The sequence below is a fragment of the Anguilla anguilla genome, chromosome 13 (genome assembly GCF_013347855.1).
Source record: "Anguilla anguilla isolate fAngAng1 chromosome 13, fAngAng1.pri, whole genome shotgun sequence".
Taxonomy (NCBI): domain Eukaryota; kingdom Metazoa; phylum Chordata; class Actinopteri; order Anguilliformes; family Anguillidae; genus Anguilla; species Anguilla anguilla.
The window spans coordinates 25311153-25332776 of NC_049213.1; the positions used below are offsets into that span (position 1 = coordinate 25311153).

At 41.6% G+C, this 21624-nt stretch overlaps 2 protein-coding genes across 7 annotated transcripts in view; both read right to left on the reverse strand.

Moving 5' to 3' along the window:
* The window catches only part of gnai2a (guanine nucleotide binding protein (G protein), alpha inhibiting activity polypeptide 2a), a 67268-nt gene extending 59735 nt beyond the window's left edge, over positions 1-7533 (reverse strand). The window contains exon 1 of the mRNA XM_035387608.1: positions 6558-7533. Within this exon, the coding sequence (XP_035243499.1) occupies positions 6558-6675 (118 nt within the window). The 5' untranslated portion in view covers positions 6676-7533. The remainder of the gene's footprint in view (positions 1-6557) is intronic.
* Positions 7534-10232: 2699 nt separating this feature from the next.
* slc38a3a (solute carrier family 38 member 3a) overlaps positions 10233-21624 on the reverse strand; it is a 40502-nt gene continuing 29110 nt past the window's right edge. For all 6 annotated transcript variants that reach the window (XM_035389004.1, XM_035389003.1, XM_035389001.1 and 3 more), the window contains 8 exons: positions 20929-20987; positions 19798-19947; positions 18637-18716; positions 18069-18169; positions 17069-17193; positions 16690-16834; positions 15378-15481; positions 10233-14873 (listed from right to left, as the gene is read on the reverse strand). In XM_035389004.1, coding sequence (XP_035244895.1) covers positions 14772-14873; positions 15378-15481; positions 16690-16834; positions 17069-17193; positions 18069-18169; positions 18637-18716; positions 19798-19947; positions 20929-20987 — 866 coding nt within the window. In that variant the 3' untranslated portion in view covers positions 10233-14771. The remainder of the gene's footprint in view (positions 14874-15377; positions 15482-16689; positions 16835-17068; positions 17194-18068; positions 18170-18636; positions 18717-19797; positions 19948-20928; positions 20988-21624) is intronic.

Here is a 21624-nt window from a genome sequence, read left to right on the forward strand (position 1 = left end):
TTGGCTCTGGAGAGGAGAGCCTACTTGGCAAATAAATTAAAGTAGGCCTGATGTCCAATTCACCATGAATTAAGCCTGAGTTTTGTGAGACTGAGGTTCTGGTGGGTTAAGGGAAATGGAGCCATTTTGACACTCAGGCTGGGACAGAAAGGTCAGGCGTAATCTCTTTGGCATACTGTGTCACTGTAATCAGAACAGACCTTTAATTACCTCTGAACCACCAGACAGCTCACTGCCCACAGCCACAGCTGCTGAGGGACACGTTTCCCTCATAAACACACAGTACTTACGGAAAATTCACAAAAGATAAGTTATAGCCATATGTTCTAGACTAGCCCAGATATGCTTTATTAAAAATGGATGGTACTGGAAATGTTTAGTGAGCACAGTCTGTCCACATACTGATGGAATCCTGCCCTTGAGGGGCTTAAATTTGTGACATGATGGAAATCAAACCAAGCTGGGCAACAGCACCAGAACGGGAAAGTTGTGTCAACAATACCGGCCATAATGGACTGTACTGCCGCACAGAAAACTTTTCAAAAATCAGAGAATCACTGGTGTGGCAGGCATGTGGAACCCCTCTTCTATCAGAATACACAAAGAACTCAGCCCCTCTAGGCCACCACGTGCTTCCATTAGCTGCCTGACCAGGAAACACACAGGACAGATGACATAATGCTTATGGCTTAAGCACTGGAAGCAGACGAGCCTGTAACCAGCTGTGGAACGGCTTCCAACATCTGGAATATCATTTTTCCTCCCGCCAAGGGGAGTGTGTTATACGTTTCTAAAATTAAACCTCCCAAACGGCACTCTACAGTACACAGAAATGTACATATAATATCCAGCTACAATGCACAGATGTGATTGGCTGAAGGAAATAAACTTAGGGTCTCCAGACCAGACTAACCAGTAGGGAGAAATAATATGGAGGATTTGTAACGACGTAATCAAGAAATTGAAGAAGAATAGTGTATTCATAAAAATGGTGAATACATAAAATTGCAGTCCTTTCCCCCATCTTCAAAGACAACTACGTACATGGAGTCATACATCCACGGGCGACCCTCTCTCCATATTTAAGTCTCCATGCTGTGAGCGCCGATGGCTCTCCAGAACGCACTTAGCCGCAGCGAATAAGGGTCGATACCACCTCACAGACACGGGAAATAGCAGAGATCAATAGGAAACGTGGGGGTGGAAGGGTGGGGTGATAACTCAATTACATTCTTCAGAGAAAAAAGGGGAGCCTTTTGTTCTGCTTCTAAGGCAGGCAGAAAACACCCCGGGCAGACACGTCCAAGCCGTTACATTCTAATTGAGTTAGCTTGGTAAACATCTCCCCTGTTAAGCCCTTGAAGTGACAGACAGCCTCATAAGAGCCAGAACCTTTTCAGGAAAAAAGTTCTGACATCAACCTCTAAAAAAATAACTAATTGGTAGCTTAAGTGTAAAAAACAAATGTCCAACATCACCTGGGTCTACTCAGCCTTTTTCAGAGTTCCCTTGGGCATCTACTAGTTGGTCTTCAATTGAGTACCAGTATGGGAATAAACCTCTGATTATAGGCATCGCTGTTATGGTCACGATCAAGGACCCAGGGAGGAACCCACTGCCACTTTACCTCAGCTCCCACCCCACCAGTAACATTCCAGAATGTTGATGGGCAAAGGGTGCAAGTGTAAAAACATCTTCTGGCTCCTCACTTCCTCCGTCAAGCTAAATCACCACACCACTCCACCACATATTGCTGTGTTTTGCTTATCCATAAGCTATTATTATGAGTCCCAGGGTAATGGAGCAAGGCACAAACAGGCAGCACATGACTGCCTGACTTCAAAACTATGAAGCACCGGGTTTTTCCAGGTTTGGCATGGTGGCCAAAAGGTCTGTGCAGTTAAGTATTACGCAATTGACTTCCCATTAGACACAGAGCAGTGGTTTGCCCAGAGGCAGCAAGACTACAACCGTACCCGATGACCCCCCAAATCCGCACACTCAGTGCTCAGTTGATCGATGCACATTCCTGGAAGAGAAGACACTGGCTGGCAGGAGAGTCGTGTAAGTATATGTTGTGTATGTGACCGTGTTTGAGAAAACGACACCACAAGCACAACAGAAGGAGGCCTTAGTTTCCCGTTTTCAGGACCATGACTACTGACAAAACACATACCCCATCAGTTACAAACAAGTGGGCGAAATGGAGAGAGATCAATCTCACATTCACCAACACACCGGCACACAAATTCAGCGGAAGTCATAATACCACTACAGGTCCAGACAGTATTTTAAGTGTAAGAACGTGCATGTGCGTGTGCCTGTGCGCATGTGTGTACCTGCAGTGTGTTCACGTGGAGTGCACTCACAGGGCTCAGAGAAGAGAAAATCTCCATTGCAGGTGAACTGAAAATGTGAGGTTAGAAAAATAGAAAAAACTTAACTGAGTAAGCACTGGCATTTAGGAAGGACCAAGATGCTGAAGGATTAAACTAGGATCAAAGTCCAAGACTTAACAACCCTTCAAAAAGTGCTGTAAGATAACTGAAAACTTTAACCCACAGAATATTTTTCCTCATGTTTTTTATTCCTTGTTACACATTACTTAGTGATTAAACCGAAAAGCATTCATCTTCTGGACTGAATGTAGATCTGTGTCTGGTTCTACAAAAAGCATGAAATCCATCATTTCCACACATCTGCCAAAATGCCAAAAATAGCCAAAGCGCACATTGTTCAGTTTACACAAAGCAATGCTCCCTTGTTCCGAACAGGGTGGAGAAACGTTACCTCCTCCTCCTCCTGCACACTCTTTTTCCTGGCTTTTAAGGCCGACAGGAAAAACAGCTCTGTCCTCAGCTGTTCCCCACGTTTCCACTGCACTCTCTGCGGCTTCTCTGAGGTGGGACTGCAGCACATTTCAGAGGCTCTAACTCTTGTTTCATGTACCGCCATGCTTAACGTTAGATGGCCAAGGAGAAAGTGAGGCAGAGGAGTCCCCACTGGTCACCCCAGCTTCCAAAGATCCAATCAAACCCTCAGATGTGGATGCGCCATAGACTCAGCTCGTCCTTCAAGAGTTCCTCTGCCTTAAGGCCGTGTACAAATATGCGCATGCAGTTTTTAATAGACACACTCCTAAAAGCAGTGCGACCGCTAAACACACCCTTATGTGTCTGGTGTTGAATACACATCATTGCTGCATGGATTTGCCTGAACTCAATGATGGCAAAAGCATGAACCTGTTTTGTTGGAGCCACATCTTTAATCAGTCAGGGACTGGATACATCTTCAGCCACATCTTGTGCAATTGCATTGTGCAGTTGAAGCAGATATTTAAAAGGAAGTCATTAAGATGTTGGACAGTTTCTCCAAGCACATATCACAATACCAGAGTGAGCAGGAAGGAAATGGTGTATTAACACACAAAATAGCAAAATAAAAAAATAATCTTACAAAAATCTGACTCATATACTCCCAGTTTTGAAAGCAGCCATGTGCAAAACTCCCGTTACTTTCCCCTTCCTGATGCTGGTTACCATAATAACACGTGTGTCACCCTGGACCCTCTTTAGACCGTGACTCAAATCTCATGTCTGTTGAGCGCTCAGCTAAACCCGCACACTGGCATAGATACTCATTATAGCAAACAAAACGCACTCTGCGGGACCCAGCTAGTTTAAACGTCAGCGAGGGCTGGGGCACCCAAGTGACCTCATCTCAGACTTTGCTAAGCAAAGTATATGCTTAAGCCTACCTTAAGAGATTTCCATCAATGATTCATGTCTGAGTTTTGCTTTCACAGCTGCTTTTAAACACAGGACACAGAGGTGCTGTGTACGGGCCTGTCTGTCCCTCGGACTGGCAGAGTGGGGCTGCTCAAAAGGTCATCTTGGTCAGGGCTTCTCGTGCTGGGGTCTGGGGACCATGAAAGCCCCAGGGTACCCTCAGGAAAATGTAAAAAATAGATTCCCCTTGTAAGAATTTTTGTTTACATTTTAAAATTTCATAAATAATGTTTTTCATTTTCATATGCACTTGTATTTGCAGAATAATAATAATAATAATAATAATATATTTATTCATATTGAACAAAACAGAGTCTGATATAAAATACACAGCATGACACCCCATTTTCTATTTTAAACAAGCTTTTAAGTGCTAGGCAGACACCACGCTGCAGCCTGTAGAGGATGCTGGATAGAGGTGCCAACCATTAACCATTTCAATGCCCACATAGGCCACAAGGCGGCCATTTAGGAACGCTGAGATTGAAAGGTTCTGGTGGTGAAAGGTTCTCCCCAACTTTTCCAGAGAGACAAGCAGACATGCCTTTCACCTTCATTCCCTCCCTTTTGAGGCATCCCAGCAGTCACAGTAGGAGGCACAGTCCTCCAATCTATCCCAGAAGAAGCTGCAAAATGAGGCACCTCCTGACACAGACTGCAGTTACTTACTGCCTTCATACTAAAATAATCTTTATTGTTGATTGCCATGTAGCACAAAGACACTATTAAAATAAACAAAGATTGCTGGGCACAAAACATGCAGAATGATCCAAGATTCGCACTTCTTCCTTTGCGCACTTGGTTCAAGCAGAAGCTATTGGATGGCTTCGGGTGGTGAGCAGCAATGTCCTAAATATTTCATTGCTAAACCCCAACCTAATGCACAGTGCTCCCGTGTACAGCAGATACTGTTTACATGTACAGAAGGGGACACAGAATATGATTGCTATGTGTTAGCTAGCCCGTTGTTCTTCATATCCAATTGGCTGCTGACTACAGTCGTAAATGCAAGCGCAAGCACCCAAGCAAGCACGAATGTGCTCCCAGCTGAGTAATATGGAGTAATTTCTCACAATAAACTTTAAGCTCATCATTTTCCAGATGCAACTCTCGGGAAGCATTTTGTTTTGTCTCAAGTGAAGCGCCTTGACCTGCTGTTCGGCCTCCAATCTTTAAAAAACTCACAGAAGGAACACTGCGCTGCTGTGCTGCTGTCAAAACACTGTTGAGCAGAGGGCAAAGGGCGTGTAGAGTTGCTGTCACTAGCAGCTATGGTTAGGCAAGCAAGGTAGTCAAACCTTTTCAGAACTAGCGGCACAGTCCCGCTTTCTTACCAAAGTGTGTGTGTTTGCGTGTGTTGGGGGGGGGGGGGGGGGGGGGGGGCATTGAAGGGCAAGTCCATGTGGCAGCGTGCCATTGCATGCAAATCCACAACACGTTTTATTATGGTAAACAGGCCTTTCTACCAACACCGGTGCTGGGACTCCAGGGACACTTAAAAAAAAAAAAAAAAATTTTTACTGCCCAGCCAGGTAACCATTAAACCGTGCGGGCGTGTGTGTACGCGCGATTGCAACAGGTGCCTATGAGGCCAAAAACTGAGTTTCTGTCACGAACTGAAAAAACGCGACACCGTTGTTGTTCAGTTATCACAGGTCTTCGCCGTAGAGTATCGGACGGTTTTCACGTTTCAGAACGGCTTATACGTCGTCCGTCGCCTTTATGTAGCAGACACTAAATTGCCATTCATTAGTGAGGCACGCAAATAGACTGAGTCCGACACTTCGCCTTGAGAGCTTAGAATAACTGGCCGTAGCCGCGCTAAATCAGTTCAGTGCTGTAGCTAACTGATGGGCACAATCAGAGTAGCACGGAAGCATTTGGGAGCACAAACGAAGGACTTTGGCTCGAGAAAGGAAAGCATAAACAGTACTGTAGCTCCAGTAAATACTCTGTAAATGAATTACTGACACCGAAGTGTTCAAACTCGGTTTTTAGGCAACATATCGGACATTTCAGACGTGTAGCATTCTTACACACAGTTGCTTAAAATCTCAGATAAGTATTCTTTATTTTTACTTTGAAATAAATAAACAAAACCCCGAGTGTGTGATTTCTTAATATAACTTAGGCCTATTCGTGTAACAACATTTTGAAGGTTGAAGGTCCGTAGACTGGTAAGTAGGTTACCCTAGTGAGCTATCTTTTTCCGCTGGATCATTATACCGTTTTCACAATTATTTTGGACAGGACACAGCAAGCGGGTATATTTCCCACAATATATATACACGTTAGCGCTTGGCACCACGGATGCTTCCTTGGCTAGCCTATTGAAAGCGCCGTTTATTTTGCTATGAGGTGGCTGGTTTGTTCCGATGAGAGCAGCGCTGCAGTTTCGCTTGCCGTGGATGCTGATGACATGCACACCGAGTCTCTTTAGATCCAAATGTCATATGTCAATATGACACATGACAACAACAGGGGATATCGTTCTATTCACTAAAGTCGTCATTAGCAAAGGGTTTACTAACACGATAGCCTACGCCAGAATTCTCAATTCTTGCAACATTATATATATATATATATATATATCACGCGGTTTATTTATACAAGACTAATAATCGACGTATAGGCTACTCAAAATATCAACACAGTCGAAACAGGTTTCCGACGGAATAAGAACGTGCCAACTTTCATATCTCACCACATGCACCCTGAGCTCCTTGGAAATAATAGAAAACAAGAGATTAAATGTATCATAGGCCCTACCTAACAACAGCAGTTTCACCTCCCTCGCAGCCTTCTCTCCATCCTCTCGAAGATTTTTATCAATCATCTTGGATCTTTCGGCGGCCGCTTTGTCTTCCTGACTTACTGTACACCCCATGGTTCCAAGTGCACGCTTCAGGGCTGGTTTTTTATGGGGTTCTTCTTTAAATAATGAAAATATCAAATCGAGAGGCTGTTTCCTCAAGTCACTTGCGACTCAGAACTACTACAGCCTACTGCAACTTCCCCTTGAAAAAAACGTTTTTTTGAGAAAAAATATATCGCTAGTTAAATTGCAGCTTCATCCACTGGCACGCACATAAAATCGTGCTGGCATAAATGTTTCCCGTTCCCAATGTCCAACGTCCACTGACCGTGTTGAGTTTTCCACTTTGTAGCCAAGTTATGTAGCAAACAAATTGGTTAATACTCCCATGAACTGAGCGGTAGCCTATTAGAAATCCACTTGATCCCTCTTATGTCAAAGCTACAAAATAAATGCAAAAAAATTTGACGTCAAAGATTAAAGGAAATGACACCACTATGCTGGTCTCTTGAATTCGACAAACTAGAGTGAAAGTTTGTCTCCAAAAAATGTATGAATCCAATAAAGTTATAAAGCCGGGGTTTTCCAGACTCCTGTGCTGACGAAAAGGTAAGGAGGAAATAAACAGCTCGACAAAAGTGAGTGCTCCAGCTGTAGCACAGCACTAAATGATAAGATTTAATTAACGAGCATCAGATCTTAGGTGCCAAAGCACACAAAATCGTCAAAACCGCGGTTGTATAACTGCTTAAAAACACAAATCAATTGTTTGTTTCCTCTTTCTTCAACGTGGTCTCTGAACGTCTGATGCGATCACAGCTTTTCGGCTACAAAGTGTCGTTCCCTATATATTTTTTTCGTTTTACTACAGTTCTCACAGCATTCAGCTCACGCCACACCCGAACCCGTTAATAAGTTCCTCTGCCTGACAAGCAGGAGACGATCTGTAACCTCTCAGCAGAGAGGACGGCCTGAACGCCCACTTATTTTGCCTTGTGGGAATTGTAGTTTTGAGGTACCATTCTGCAATGCTTTATTGATTTTATTTGTACGGGGACGTGGTTTGTCTCAATTTGTTATTGTTGTTTTTTTAAATGTGAAGACATTCACATTTAGGCGTTATAACACATTAAGGCGTTGTAAAACAGCAACGATTAAACCCGTCGACAGTTTTTACAACTTTTTATCTATTTAAATAATTTCATATACGTATGCTTAGATCATAGTTGTCTTTTGTGAGCTATTTAAATAATTGCTTCTGTTATTGTCGTTATGGTATGCGCTTCTGTTTTTGTCTAATCCTGTAGCATCTGCATACGATGCAGGATATAAGAACATTTGCTGAATGCGTAAATGTAAAAAATAAGATAATATTCCTAATTCACATAGTGTTCCAAATGACAAGCTATATAAAATTGAATCTTGAATTTAATTTTAATTTAATTCAGTGACTGGGTTAGTAATCTCTGACCTCGTCTGTTTATGCATCCGCTGTCTGCTCTGGCCTAGCGGTATATGCATAGCCTAGTCAACACATAATGGACTTTATAAAATAGGCTACGTTACTTTCATTTTTGCCCCGTATGGGAACAGGCATACTTTCTGTAAACGCTAATTAAGGCATGCCAAAGTGTGTGGAATTGAACTTCACAATACAAATTGGATCAACCAGTTATTTAACATAGTTTTATTCATAAACGATGCACATATTCGCGTTAACAGAGTTGTAGGAAGCGCTTGTTAATATCAACAAAATGTATCGTAGTTATAGATGGACTGAGGTCTGACGTTTATTGTTCCATAGCGACCCCACGTGTCCTCCTTTTCGTACACACATTGTGATCAAAATGGATTAAAAGCCTCTTGAAAGGCATATTGCAAACCTTTTCCAGTGAACAGTCGGTACAATTGTGTAGTCATATTAAAAAATATGTTTTCAAAAGCTACCTCACTTAATCATGTTACCGCTATGAAATAATACTTTATTAATCTATCAGTCTGCAAAATATACTTAACCTTGCTTAACAGCCCCATGGTAGATAGTTAATGCACTTTGGAATTTATAACGAATCAGAAACGATAAAATGCGGTTTGACAGATTTTGTCGACAATGCACTTTTGTCATTAATTTAAAAAAATGTGTCTTGGAGCCACTCAGAGGAATGTGGACAGGGAAAATGAATACAAAAAGATCAGAAACACCCTCAGATGGACAGTTCAGCTGGAAATCATGCAATGGAGTTATTTAACAGCTCCAATAAACTAAACTGCTCTGAAATTTGAATATTGCTGAAGGAATGTCTAGTTTACTGAAATAAAAATAACTTTTCTAAAGACGGCACAGGGTATTTGTGCAACAAAACCTTATATTGTCTCAGACAAAATTGTAGCAAGGGCTGTAAATGGAATGTGTCCTGCATGTGAAATAAACTGCACTAGGTGTGTGAAGATGACTGTTTAAGATCTAAAATTCTTTGCATTCCATCTTGGAATGTCACTGCGGTGTCCCCATATCTGAACAGTGGATTTCATATGAAATTGAATACATAACAACTGTTTGATGTCAGGCAAAAAAAACTTGCACATCCATCACAAAAAACCCTTAATGTTTATGATAAAAATCTTGGTTATTCTGGCCATCTTGGTTCAATTTTTAGTTATACATGATTCTAGATGGTAACAGCTGGAAGGTACTATGCTATGAAAAGGCATTTGCCCCTTCCCAATTTACTCCATTATGGCATATTTGTCACACTGAATGGTTTCAGATCTTTAAACAAAAATGTAATATTAAACAAAGGGGACCCAAGTACATGGGTGATATGGGTGTTTTATACCCTTTTTCATTAAATTAATGAAATAATAATTTTTAAAATGTGTTTTATGTTTACTCAGGTTCTCTTTCAGTTGGACAAATATGCAATAACAGAGGAAATCAGGAAGGGGCAAATACTTTTCCATGGCACTGTATGTGTAAGGTACACACACACACACACACACACACACATATATATATGTGTGTATATATATATATCAGTCAGTGGAAGAGGGATATTTAAAATCATTCCATGTCCAAATGTAACAGCAGTTCCTGTTCCTGGAAGTCACTTTATACAGTCGCAAAAAAAAAGTTTGTGAGCTCTTTGGACTTACTTGGATTTCTGCATTTTACTAAATACAAGTGTTCACATACTTTTTCCAGTCTGAACTATGAATGTTTATACAATGTGCTCAATAAAGACATGAAAAGTGCAATGATTGTGTGTTATCAGTTAAAGCAGAGTATGTCTATTATTGTGACTTGGACAATCAGACCACATTTAAAAAGTAATTAATGCAAAAATCAAGGTAATTCCAAAGGGTTCACAAACTTTTGCAACTATATATATTTTTTATTTCATAATTCCCCCCCCCCCCCCCCGAGCTGGAGGATGTTGCAGTGATAAGGCAAATACAAGTGCCCATACCAAACTGAAAGAAATTAAAAATAAATTGGTGGTATTTTGTTTTTAAAATAAATGATATCCTGACTCTTTTATCATCCTAAATATGGATGGTACAGTATGACATATTCATGTGTCAAAGTTCGCACTGAACTCTCTTCAAATTATACAAATAAAATAGGATTGTTTTTTTTTCTTTTTTTTTTTTTTTCTTTATTGCAACATTGTTCACAGTACAGTAACTGCTGGTATTTCAATAAACAGGGAAAACATAAAAGTATAACTATTTTTATACTTTAAAAAATGATTACATTTGGTTTTTAATCATTTTTTTACTTAGTGTTTTTTTATTGTCAAACTAAATCTATCCCAGGCTATTTACACAGTTAGATATGCATCAAGAGAATATAAAGGGTTTACATTTATATACATTTATACATGCTGCCATGTAAGTCCAAAATTCACACAAGTTAGTTTACTTATTGTCATTTTGTTAAGTAAATCACAAAGGGAAAAAATATAAACTGAGGGCAAAGAACCAATTACCAGACAAGCATGGCAATAACAGAGAACAGTTTACGGATGCCGCCCCCTACTGCTCAGGTGTGATTTTTGGGCCAAAAGTTTCCAAAAAACAATGGTTGGAGTGGTTTAGAGTTTCACCTTCTTGGTCAGTGATGATAGGGTTGGGGTGTATTGGTGTTAGACCCAGAAAGTATCAACAGTAGATGAGCTGAATATCAAGGTTGGGCCAAGTATTCCACATGGCTAGAAAGGGAATATAAAAGTAAATGCTAATGGAACCAATGGCTACAGTATACAGCTTATGGTGACTAATGCTTAACTTCAGCACGGAGTTCAGTATGTGCTACACACTACAATATATTATAAGGTTAGCAAGTTGTCACCATTAGAGTTTAAACCAACCTTTCTTGTTTATTGCACTTTGATTCAATTTTAATTAAGTTGCTAGGTGTCAAAAATTAATCGCGGACTGAAATGGAAAAGATTGTTTACCACCCTCAAACAAGCCAAACTGGAAAGCATCCACTGGAGCAAAAATAAATTAAACACAATAGGCAGATGAAACATGTTTATTAAATGCTCCATGTTTGTGGCTAAATATGATGTTTGTGGCTAAATATGATAATTAAAAATTAAAGGCATTATTATAAAAGTGTCCATAATACTATCCTTTTTGGATATACCTTCTGCATTCAAATATTTTTTTTTCTCAGATTACTAAAATATGCAGTTTGGGACTGCACTTCTTAAATGAATGTGCAAACTTGTAATGTTTTAACATCCTATTTCCAATTTTAAAATGTAAATGCAGGTTATCAAACTATTGCATTATTAAATAGGGCATGGCATCCAAAGACAGACAGTGACTAATACACCAACAGTGTACAAGATACTGAGAGAGGAATGAGAGGAAGTACTGTTCAAGGACTTCAGTGACCATGGAGGTTGTGCTTCAAAACCATTCAGTTTGACAAAAAAGATTATGCAACACTTACATATAATATTATAGCACCCACTGTAGTTTGGGAAACAGAAATTCATCACAAATCTCCAGAGAACAAGTCTATGTAGAAAACCAAGAACGAGACTGTCACTTACACAGCTGGGGGTGTTACTTCTATGTTAGGGGTTTAAAGGGCCACAAGATGGCATGGCACATCAGTCTAAAAATAACATCAGTCCGGGTTCAGAACAAGATGGATTCACAAGGGTTTCCACCACTTTTAGGCACATGGTAGCTTATAAAAACAATGACATCCTATAAAGGAGAATCCAGTGCACTATGAACAAGAGCTTCCTCCCAATAATGATAGTAATAATAATACTGAAAATGATAACCAGGAGCGTTTCCATCAGTTATGAAATGAAAGTAGCATAGCATGCACCATTCCAGGCCTTGCCATAAACAGATCAGTGCACCCCTAACAGATGCTTTATTATTATTATTATTATTATTATTATTATTATTATAAATGTGCTTATTTAAGTCGTTGTTAAGGGTCATGGGGTTATTTTGCTTTCTAGCTTGGGTGGAAGATGGTGCGCCTTCAGAAAACCTTTGTGAATCCAGGAAAGGGACACAAAATCACATTTTCTGACAGTTCCTTCTTCATTAAAGAAAGGTTACCTACTGAATTTGATTTTAACACCCAGAATTTTACAATGAATGCGACCAAAAACAGCAAAGAATGACCAAAATATGAGACCAGGCAGAAGTACTGATACTTACTGATAAGTGCTAATTCATTTAGAAAATTCTGCTTTGAAAATCTAATCCTTACAGAGATAAAAGACATTCACCACAGTTCATTGATGGCTTCACAATATAGAAGTTCTACTATTGCAAAAACCACAGAATGCTTTCTTTAAATACAAGCACAGATACAATCCATTAAAATACACTCATCAAATGAACCACATTTATCTCCAACTGTACTCACACAAAAAAAAAGAAACAGATTTTTGAACAGATGGCAGATAAAGTATTTTGAAAATACATTTGAAAATGCATGGTACTGTTTTACACTATGACCTTAAAACCATTACATTTTAAATTAGTATACATATCACTTTGTTCAACAATTAACCATTTCATTTTTGAATGGTTCAAGATTAGTATTACAAAGACCGACAGTTTAAATGTACATCTATTTTTTAAAAAAACAAAAGAAAAACACAAAATTATTATTCATGTACAAATATAATCTGTCAATTGATTAATTAAATGTAAGCTGTGCTTTTCAGCTGAAAGTGCTCTAGCTAATCACCTACGTTGCAGGAATGTTAAAATGACACTGGTTCAGCAAAGACACGTGCACAGCATGGTGCATCTTCTGTACCAGTACGACTAAACCTCCAAGAAAGAACTTGTCTTCAACATAAACGCTTCCCAGCATCACAATATTTACACCTATCATCCCCAAATCTCCTTGTGCACGTAGTCTTTTGTGCTTATTATTATAGAATTATTTTATATGTATATATTTTGGTTATCTATAATTACTTGTGACAGCTCTGGGCTAAGGTCACCTGTAAGGTGATTCAGGACCTGCCTGTCCCATGTGCCTGTTCCCAGGAAATGAGCTCACAGACCTGGTTACAACAGGAATGTTCTGGAAGCCTCTGTGTGAAAACTACTCTGATGCAATATTTCTGTAGCAGTAACGACCAGACAGACACTCAGTGACTCTGGTACTCAATGGCAGACCGGTATGGAAAAACTGTCAAAAAAAGTTCTAATACATATATTAAAATCTGTAGTAATCTTATAATCAAAACATATAAGGTTCTTTCTTACAGACACGTGGGAGGAGGGGGCAGTGTTTACAATGAGAGCTGAGATGGAGACCAACAATTTGGGGAGTGGAATGCTCCCCTGGCAGCATGGCCATTGTGACCACTCCTGTCCAATAGCTTCCACTACCTGATTTACCTCAGCTATTGCACTGTGTATTCCCCAGTCTTAATGAGAAAATAACTTATTTTTATTTATGAAAAATACTACATAATGCTCTGCTCTTCCCCTCCACACGTAGTGTAAGCTCCCTTGTTATCATAACCAACACGGGCTCAAAAATGGCTCCTGTTGTACTGGCTGTAGTTTGTGAGGTCAAAGGTTAAGTATAAGGGGAGAAGGTAGAGGAGCAGGGAGACAGGTGGGGAGGAGGGGTTTCAACAAGCCAAGCCAAGTTTCTATGTCCGCTCGGATTTTGTTAGGATGCACTACCTCTTATTCCTGAAAGATTGACGGGCCACCATGTGTCTGCCCAGTGTCTGGAAAAGCAAAACTTTGGTACGTGTGCATCGCCACCCACAGGTCCCGTGATCCTCAAACCCACGGAGCGCGCTTCCTTTCACTGCTTACCGTGCAAAACTTTGCCATGACGACCACAGTTCCGGTGTGAAAATGGCTGGCCGCGCATCCTGGAGGACAGTGCACACTGCAGGCGGTTGAGGTGAGTTAACCAATCACTGCAAAGCGCTCTCCGATCGTTAACAAGGGATCAAAGGCGCTATACAAATCAGACTCTTAGAATTGCTTAGCAGCAAAAGAACAGTTTCAACACATGCATTAACACCATTTTTTCCTCATGAAAAAATGAATATGTAAAAAACAATTTTTCACATCACTTAATATGGCTTGACAATGCATTTGTCTGCATTCAGACAAACGTGATAAGCATTTCTAGTGATTATGCAGTTAGAAGGCCTTAGAGTGCTGAGAACTGTTGTTAAAATCTTTGTGATTTAACTCAACTCCAGCAGTCACTCAGCACTGTCTACTAACCCTGAATCTGCAAGTTAAAAACAAAAACAGAACTGCCCTTCGCAATGCTGCCCACCCCACCAATCCTGAATATCCCACTGTCCTTGGTGTGACAGACTACTATAGTATCTGCCCTTCCTCATGAATATGTTGATCCTGACAGGTGAAAACAATGCCTGTGATCTGTCAGGCAGATCGGTTTTGTGTGGCTCAGGGGCTGAAAAATTTAAATATACGGACCCTGTTGTGTCTAGCCTGGCTAGACTTTTCCCTGAATAGTCACACTTCAGTTAGAGACATTATCTGAGGGTTTGGTATACCTTAAAGTGTCTTGGCCTGTACTTTCCATCTGAAGAGATAGTGCATCCATTATAATAAAAACAAGAAAAAAGTATGATTCTAAAAGTGGAGAAAAGCCTGCAGGTGGGCGGAGCCTAATGGCCATTGCTAGATTTGCCCCCTGACATCCAATCAATGAAGATGAAGCTGAGGCTCATGATCATGAACAGGAACCCGAGGCAGGCGAAGCAGGAGGCCTGGGAGAAGGAGGAAAGAGAGGAGGATGAGCACGGCCACACACATCACAAGTTCAACTCGTTACATTCTGCATTACACGCTAACTCTCAGATTCCCAAACGTCTTCCTCTCTGGGCTCCCAAAATGCCAATCGTCCAGTTGGGGACTCCAACACAATGCAATTCAGTGGCTTTATTAATACAGTGTGTGAGAGCATGTCAAACTACTACAGCTAATGTATTTACTACAATATATGTAATTTAAAATATGATACTGTACTAATAAGGATGTAAATTATACAAGATTTACTTGCTATGAAAATAATTTTTCATTTTTTGAAATGCTATTTTGTCTCTGAGAACATCAGCATTTAATTGCAAAAAGCTTAAAAGTACAGTATGAGCTACCTAGCCATTCATTAACTTGTACATTAATAAACCGTGGTAGCGAATGGAAATTGTGACTGAAACATGTCTGCTCAGGCTAGCACAGGGCTCAGGAGGTAGTGCCTGGGGTCTGCTCACCAGGATTTTGGGCGTGGAGGACATGGGCTCCTCCTCCTTAGGTACGATGCGGATATAAAAGACCGCTGGGAAGATGAAGATGAGGCAGGGAGCCGATGTGGCGCCTGTAAGGAGAAGGGACACAGCGATGAGGGGCTGACTCTAAGCTAGGAGGATGCAGGTTTGAGTCCAAGCACTGCAATGCTGAGAGGCTTTGCCATGCCTTTGCCACCTTAAACACCTGTATCACTTCATTTTTTCACATCTCTGCCATTTTACTATAGAGATAACAATGAATAAGGTTCAAAGACATGCATGTTAGGTGCGCTCCTGCAGTTGCCCTTGACCAAGGCACTGGCCTCAGAACTGGAGTTGGTCCCCGGGCACTGCACTGTAGCTGCCCACTGCTCCTAAGTAACTAGGATGGGTCAAATGCAGAGGACAAATTACCCCACGGGGTTCAATAAAAGTATATATTTGTAGTCTGAAATTCAAGGGGTTTCAAGTTCATATTATAAAGTTTAAAGGTAATAATCTGTAAAGAAATTACGGTACATGGAATTTTTAATGAAAGTTTAGTAATGAGGCATTCTTTTAGTGACAATGATGTGTGCAAGCGATCTAGCCATGTTCTCGTTTTTTATCTGTGACGCTTCATGACTTCACTAGGTCTCCCATCTCTCAGTAAACAGGGTCTGAGGGGCTCATGCCTCCCCTGCCGTTCCATGACCCCGGTGAATCCCACAAGCTCTGCACGTGACAGCCGGAGTTTTTAAGGCCAGAAAAAATATTGACTCAGAGCGGCAGCTTTTATCTGTGTGCCAACAGCAGGTTGGTCAACCAAGACCCTGGAGCTGTTTACAGGCACGGCCTTGATGGTGCGGCACCACGGCAAGCATAGAGGCCCACTGTTCAGTAAGTACACTGCATGAAAGTGCATGAATACAGCATACCAGATTCAAAATGCGGGTAAATGTCTAATTAAATACCTCAGAGAGACCCAGAAAGTTCTCCTGCATAAACCCAATAATCACAGGGCTTTCAAAAAGTACTTATTGCACACATTCCTGAAGAGATTGTACAGATATACCCCTCCAGGGGCAAAAAGTCTCCTTACTTTTCCCAATAATTACTTTTCCCAATAAGGAAGTTTGGGCTTTCATTTAAAAGCGGATCAAAGCTTGGTACAGGAAACCAGCTAAGCCTATCAGGCCGTGAGTGACCCTAGGTCGAGGTGAAAGATTGTCCCAAATGGGGTAAAACTGCCCCCGTGAGCAGTTATACTCCCCTAAATGAGACACGGGAACCCTGGCGTGCCTCGTGTGTGACCCACCTATGATCCCGAAGATGCCCAGGATGTTTGGGGCGAAGATGACCAGCAGGTTGATGAGGGTGATGAGGAACATGGCGATGATGACGTGACGCACCCAGTTGAAGGTCTTATTGGGAAAAAGCATCTGCTGGAGCGCTCGTCGCACCTGGGGGAGGGGGGTGAGTCAAGATAACCTTTACGATGCACATGAAAGCACATTTCTAGTGTCTGAGAGGACCGCAATTGCACCAAACATCACATCTTCATTAGAAAATGCATTGGAAACGTGCATTAGAGATCCCAATGAGTTTCAATGTCAATTTTCAGGACAGTGCAAAGAGAAAGGGATAGAAGGGTAGCAGGAGTCTGGTGAGGGGGTTCGAGGAAGCGGGGCGCTCACCGGGAAGAGGACGATGGGCACGGTAAGAGTGACAGCCGTGAGCACAGCCAGACGCACACACAGGATCAGCGTGTCGTACGGGTCAATCCGGCTGTAGGTGTGCAGCAGCTCTGCCTCCACCTTACCTGTGGAGGCGGAGACACAGGGAAGGACTCAAACAAAGACCACCTGGCAATTCTCTGCTGTTTCCATGGACACACTAATCAAACCCCCCCCATCCATCCGGGCTGTTGAGGCGCTTGGTTTAGTTACAGCATGATAGTGCCATTGATGTCATTACTTAACAATTTGTTTTTGGATATGTATGCACTGTTAATTTATAAATATATCCATAATGGTTTAGTTAATTTTGGTTATTGTAAAAACACAAAATATGAATCTATGATGATTTCTTTTCCAGGAAGCACCTATGATTAAGCTGCAACCCACACTGTACATCTGCATATTATAATTATCGAGGCTATGAATGTTACTTTGATGACACAGTACTACCAAATGACCATTAGGGGGAGCTGACAGCTAATGCTTCCTCCTCTCCTGAAAAATGCAAACAACCACTCCACTTCGTATTTCAAATATATTTCAATAGTGCACTTCATGTGGATCCACTAGATGTGATCTGTCTGAGCAAGACATACTATTGAAACCTAGTGTTTTTAAAAAGGTTAGCGCTCTCCAACATATACAATGAGGTGTGGCCCTGTTCGGTTACGAAATTACAATGGAATTTATAACAATAGCAAATTCATGGCAGGGCTTTATTACCAAACCTAGTGGGACTAGAGAACTTTAGCCCCCATGGACTAAAGTTACGGAACATTTACCTGCAAAAGCTTATCACGATGCTGTTGGGGTTTTTGGAGAGTTGTGGGAGAGAGGTTTTATACCAGTGCATGAGCAGCAAATGAATTAGCCTGTAGCTTAAGCAGCATGGGTCAGCACAGCAAAGAGATGCAGACAGAGAGAGGTGAAAGGTGACTATGGGCCGACCCTGCCTCACCATAGAACGTCAGGTATCCAAACAGAGCGGCCAGGAAGTACATAGTGTACATGACTGCGATGGAGATGTTGGCGACATGCTGCATCCTCCTCTTGGTGGGGCTGAAATCAGAGAAGACTGCGCTGGGAAATGTGCTCACACACATGCACATGCGCAAACACACGTTTTCACAAACGCATACACGCACGTACACACATACGCACACGTAAGTACATGCATGCATGTAGTTTTCTTTTCACTGTGAAATTGCCGCAGGGCTTACACAAGATTATTCTTCTTTTAAATATCCTTTGTGCCTGACAGTGTTTCATCTTGATCATGGCCAGAGGAGCACTGAAGTTAATTAGGAAACATGCAACCAGTCTCAACAAAAATGTATAAATAAATCCCCAAACCGTCTTTCCAGATTTGGAGGCAGAGCTGAGAACACTGAGAACAGCAGCGATCATGAGGTAAATGAGCAGTGGAACAGAGCTGACGAAACAGCCTTTGCTTTTCACAGGAAGGGTGACAATGTGCCTGCAGGACCGCAGCAGAGCATGCTGGGAGGAGAAATGGAGGCACTTACTTTCGCAATTCAGTGTAGATAGGCAGGACTTCAGGGTGGCACACGAAGGCAAAAGCCAAGATGGGGATAGTGTACGCTGTCTGAAATGGAGAACACCGGGGTCACCATGGATACAGTACCACCAGTCCTAGACGCTTTACCACCAGCACACTGTTTTATAGCCTATTAAGACTCCAAACACATCACAGAGAACGAATTGTTCCCTGTAATTAACTTGGATTGGCCAGCAACCAGTTTTACAAAAAAGAGAAAGAATGCATCATCTGCACACATATCCATGGTGGAGGGCATTTCACTCAATAAAATACAGTATTCTTGTGAAAACATATGACTGCTGCTTTATATCTTTTCATCACCCTATACATTCAGCACCAATACACATTTTGCTCTTTTTAGGTTTGTACAATTTAGTATGTCAAACCAACCAAAAAATATCCTTGTGCCACTAGTGCTGAAGCTTCCGCCACCGGTGGTTCAGTTGGCCTATATCAGGGTTGCCCAACCCTGTTCCTGGAGATCTAGCATTCTGTAGGTTTTCATTTCAACGGTAATTTGGCACACCTACTTGTACGAATTAGCTGCTCAATGAGATCACCAGTGGTTGAATGAGGTGCACTTTGTTTGGTCTGGAGTGAAAACATACAGGACAGTATATCTGCAGAAACAGGGCTGGCCTATGTGACACCCACTTTTTTTCAGATCTAGGCACATTTTTATAAACCTCTCAACAATGGAGCTCAATCAAAACCCTGAACAGACCAAATCTTTTAAATTAACACATTTAAAAATGTTCAAATACCCATTACTGGCCTTTCCCTAGTGTTCACAAACAGAGTGAGAATGAGCTGTATACTCAGTGGAAATGATGCCAAATCATGAACTCTGGACACATGAGTACATCACTGTGCAGCTAGGCTGCTAAGTAAGAATGGAATCTGGCCTTCTTACTTTGAAGTTTTTGCCTCAACTCCGAATAACACATTCATGGAACCGGTACCTTTTTATTATTACCATTTCAATACTTGACTTTGACTTCAAGGCAACACCAACATAATATACAATGTTAAGGTCATAAAGGGAGGGATGGAGTAACCTGAACACAGCATCAGTGAGAGTGTTGGGGCACATGCGGAGCTACCCTGTGGTGGTCCAGTACCTTACCTGTGAGTTCATGGTGAACATTTTCGGGGCGCAGTCTGAGTTGTCCGCATCCTGGGAGGGGTGAGTTGCTAGGCTGGCGTTCAGACCCATCGTGGCATTGAAGGAGAAGTCTTGGAAAGGGCAGGGGACATGGAACTTCTTATAGATCACCTGCAGCGAGGGTACAGCAGCTTCCAGCTTGAGAACAGCCAGCCGGGCTCCCTTGCATAAGGGCAGCGAACACAAGGCCGCTCGTGGGCTCAGAGGGAGCAGTGCACGCAGATTATCTAGCGCAGGGGAAAGTAGGTCAGAGAGGTAGGCTGACATGGATAAACACAAACAAAATAATTGCCCAGGGGGAAAGAAAAATGTCCCTTGAAAAACAGTCTAGAGAGGAGAGAAACGGTAACGTCTTCTGAAAAAGGTTCCTCCTTTTGTTTTTTTTTTGTTTTTTTTTTCTAATGGCACCTTCAGTGCTATTTTTATGAATTATTTAAGAATGAAGAGGAATTTCACCTCTACTTCCCTTGATTGCATTGCAGAAATGTTTAATGTAGAGGCACAATAGAATTTATTCTTCTTTCTTCTAGAGTACCTTGGGGGGCTTTTGGAGTGGGAGGGAGGGGTTGACCCATCCAGCTATAAACACTTTCTTTTTGCAGCAGCGTGTCCCATGGTCTGGAGTTTCTGACTGGGTTACCCAGGTAGGAAGGGTTTGAGTCAGCAGAACTCTTCCCACCCCCTCAGCAGGTAATCTCCTAGTACAGTGGCTGTGCTGCTCAGCTGGTGGACTGCAGAGTGGAAATAAGTAGCAGCATGCTAGGCTACATGCTTCTGAACTGAGAGAGGATGGAGGATGTTTCAGCAAAGGCTGGCCTGAAAAAATGATTGAGCATTCCCCCCCAAAAAAAAAAAAAAAAAAAAAAAAAAAAAAAAAATATATATATATATATATATATATATATATATATAAAGAAAAAATAGCTGGGAGCACTGGGAATGTATTTGAAAGGTAACACGTGAAACGATTAAGCATCAGTGATTTTCACATTTGAACAACTGTACCCTGGTGCAGCTGCACGGTCATTTGCATCAGCTCTCCCTCGACATTTAGTAACAAATAAGGCCCATAAACAAAGGTGTTTAACGTACCGCAATGAGGAAGAAGACCATGCAGCTGAGGGAGAAGCCACTAGTGTAGCCCAGGTAACCTGAGATAGAAAAAACAAATCAATCACTTTTGATAGCTCTCTCTCTCACTCGCTCTCTCTTTCTCTCTCCCTCTCTCTCTCTCTTTCTCTATTCACTGTACCAGAACACAATGGCTGACATGAATGTGTTCAAAATTCCACCTGTGCTGATCCACCTCAATAAATCAACAACCAGAAAAGGATTTATGTACAAAAGAAGCTCCTGAAAGACAGTTAGGGCTTTGCTGTGAGAAAATGGCACCCTGGGAAAGTGTCCATTACAAGAGAACACTGTGTCCAAAGTTGTCACAGCAAGCCGAGTAACCACACTGAGAGCCAGAAAAAGCCATTTTGTAAATTGAAATATTCAGTGTAGATCTGTATTCCAGCATTCATATTGAGTGGAGGCAGTGCAGCCCTAGCCTAGAACTGACTGATTAAAATGTTAATCCAAGGCTCTCCACCTGTGTAAAGATAATTGGAAAGCTTGGGATGTAACAGCAGCACAATGATGATATGCACGCTCACCATAGAAAAGGAATGTCATCACGCCAGTGCGTACAGAACTGACACTGCATGTGCCATTACAATAAATGCATAAACCACACCGGGAATCTTGGTCGGATAGAGAATGAGAGGCAGGTCAGATGTCTGTGTT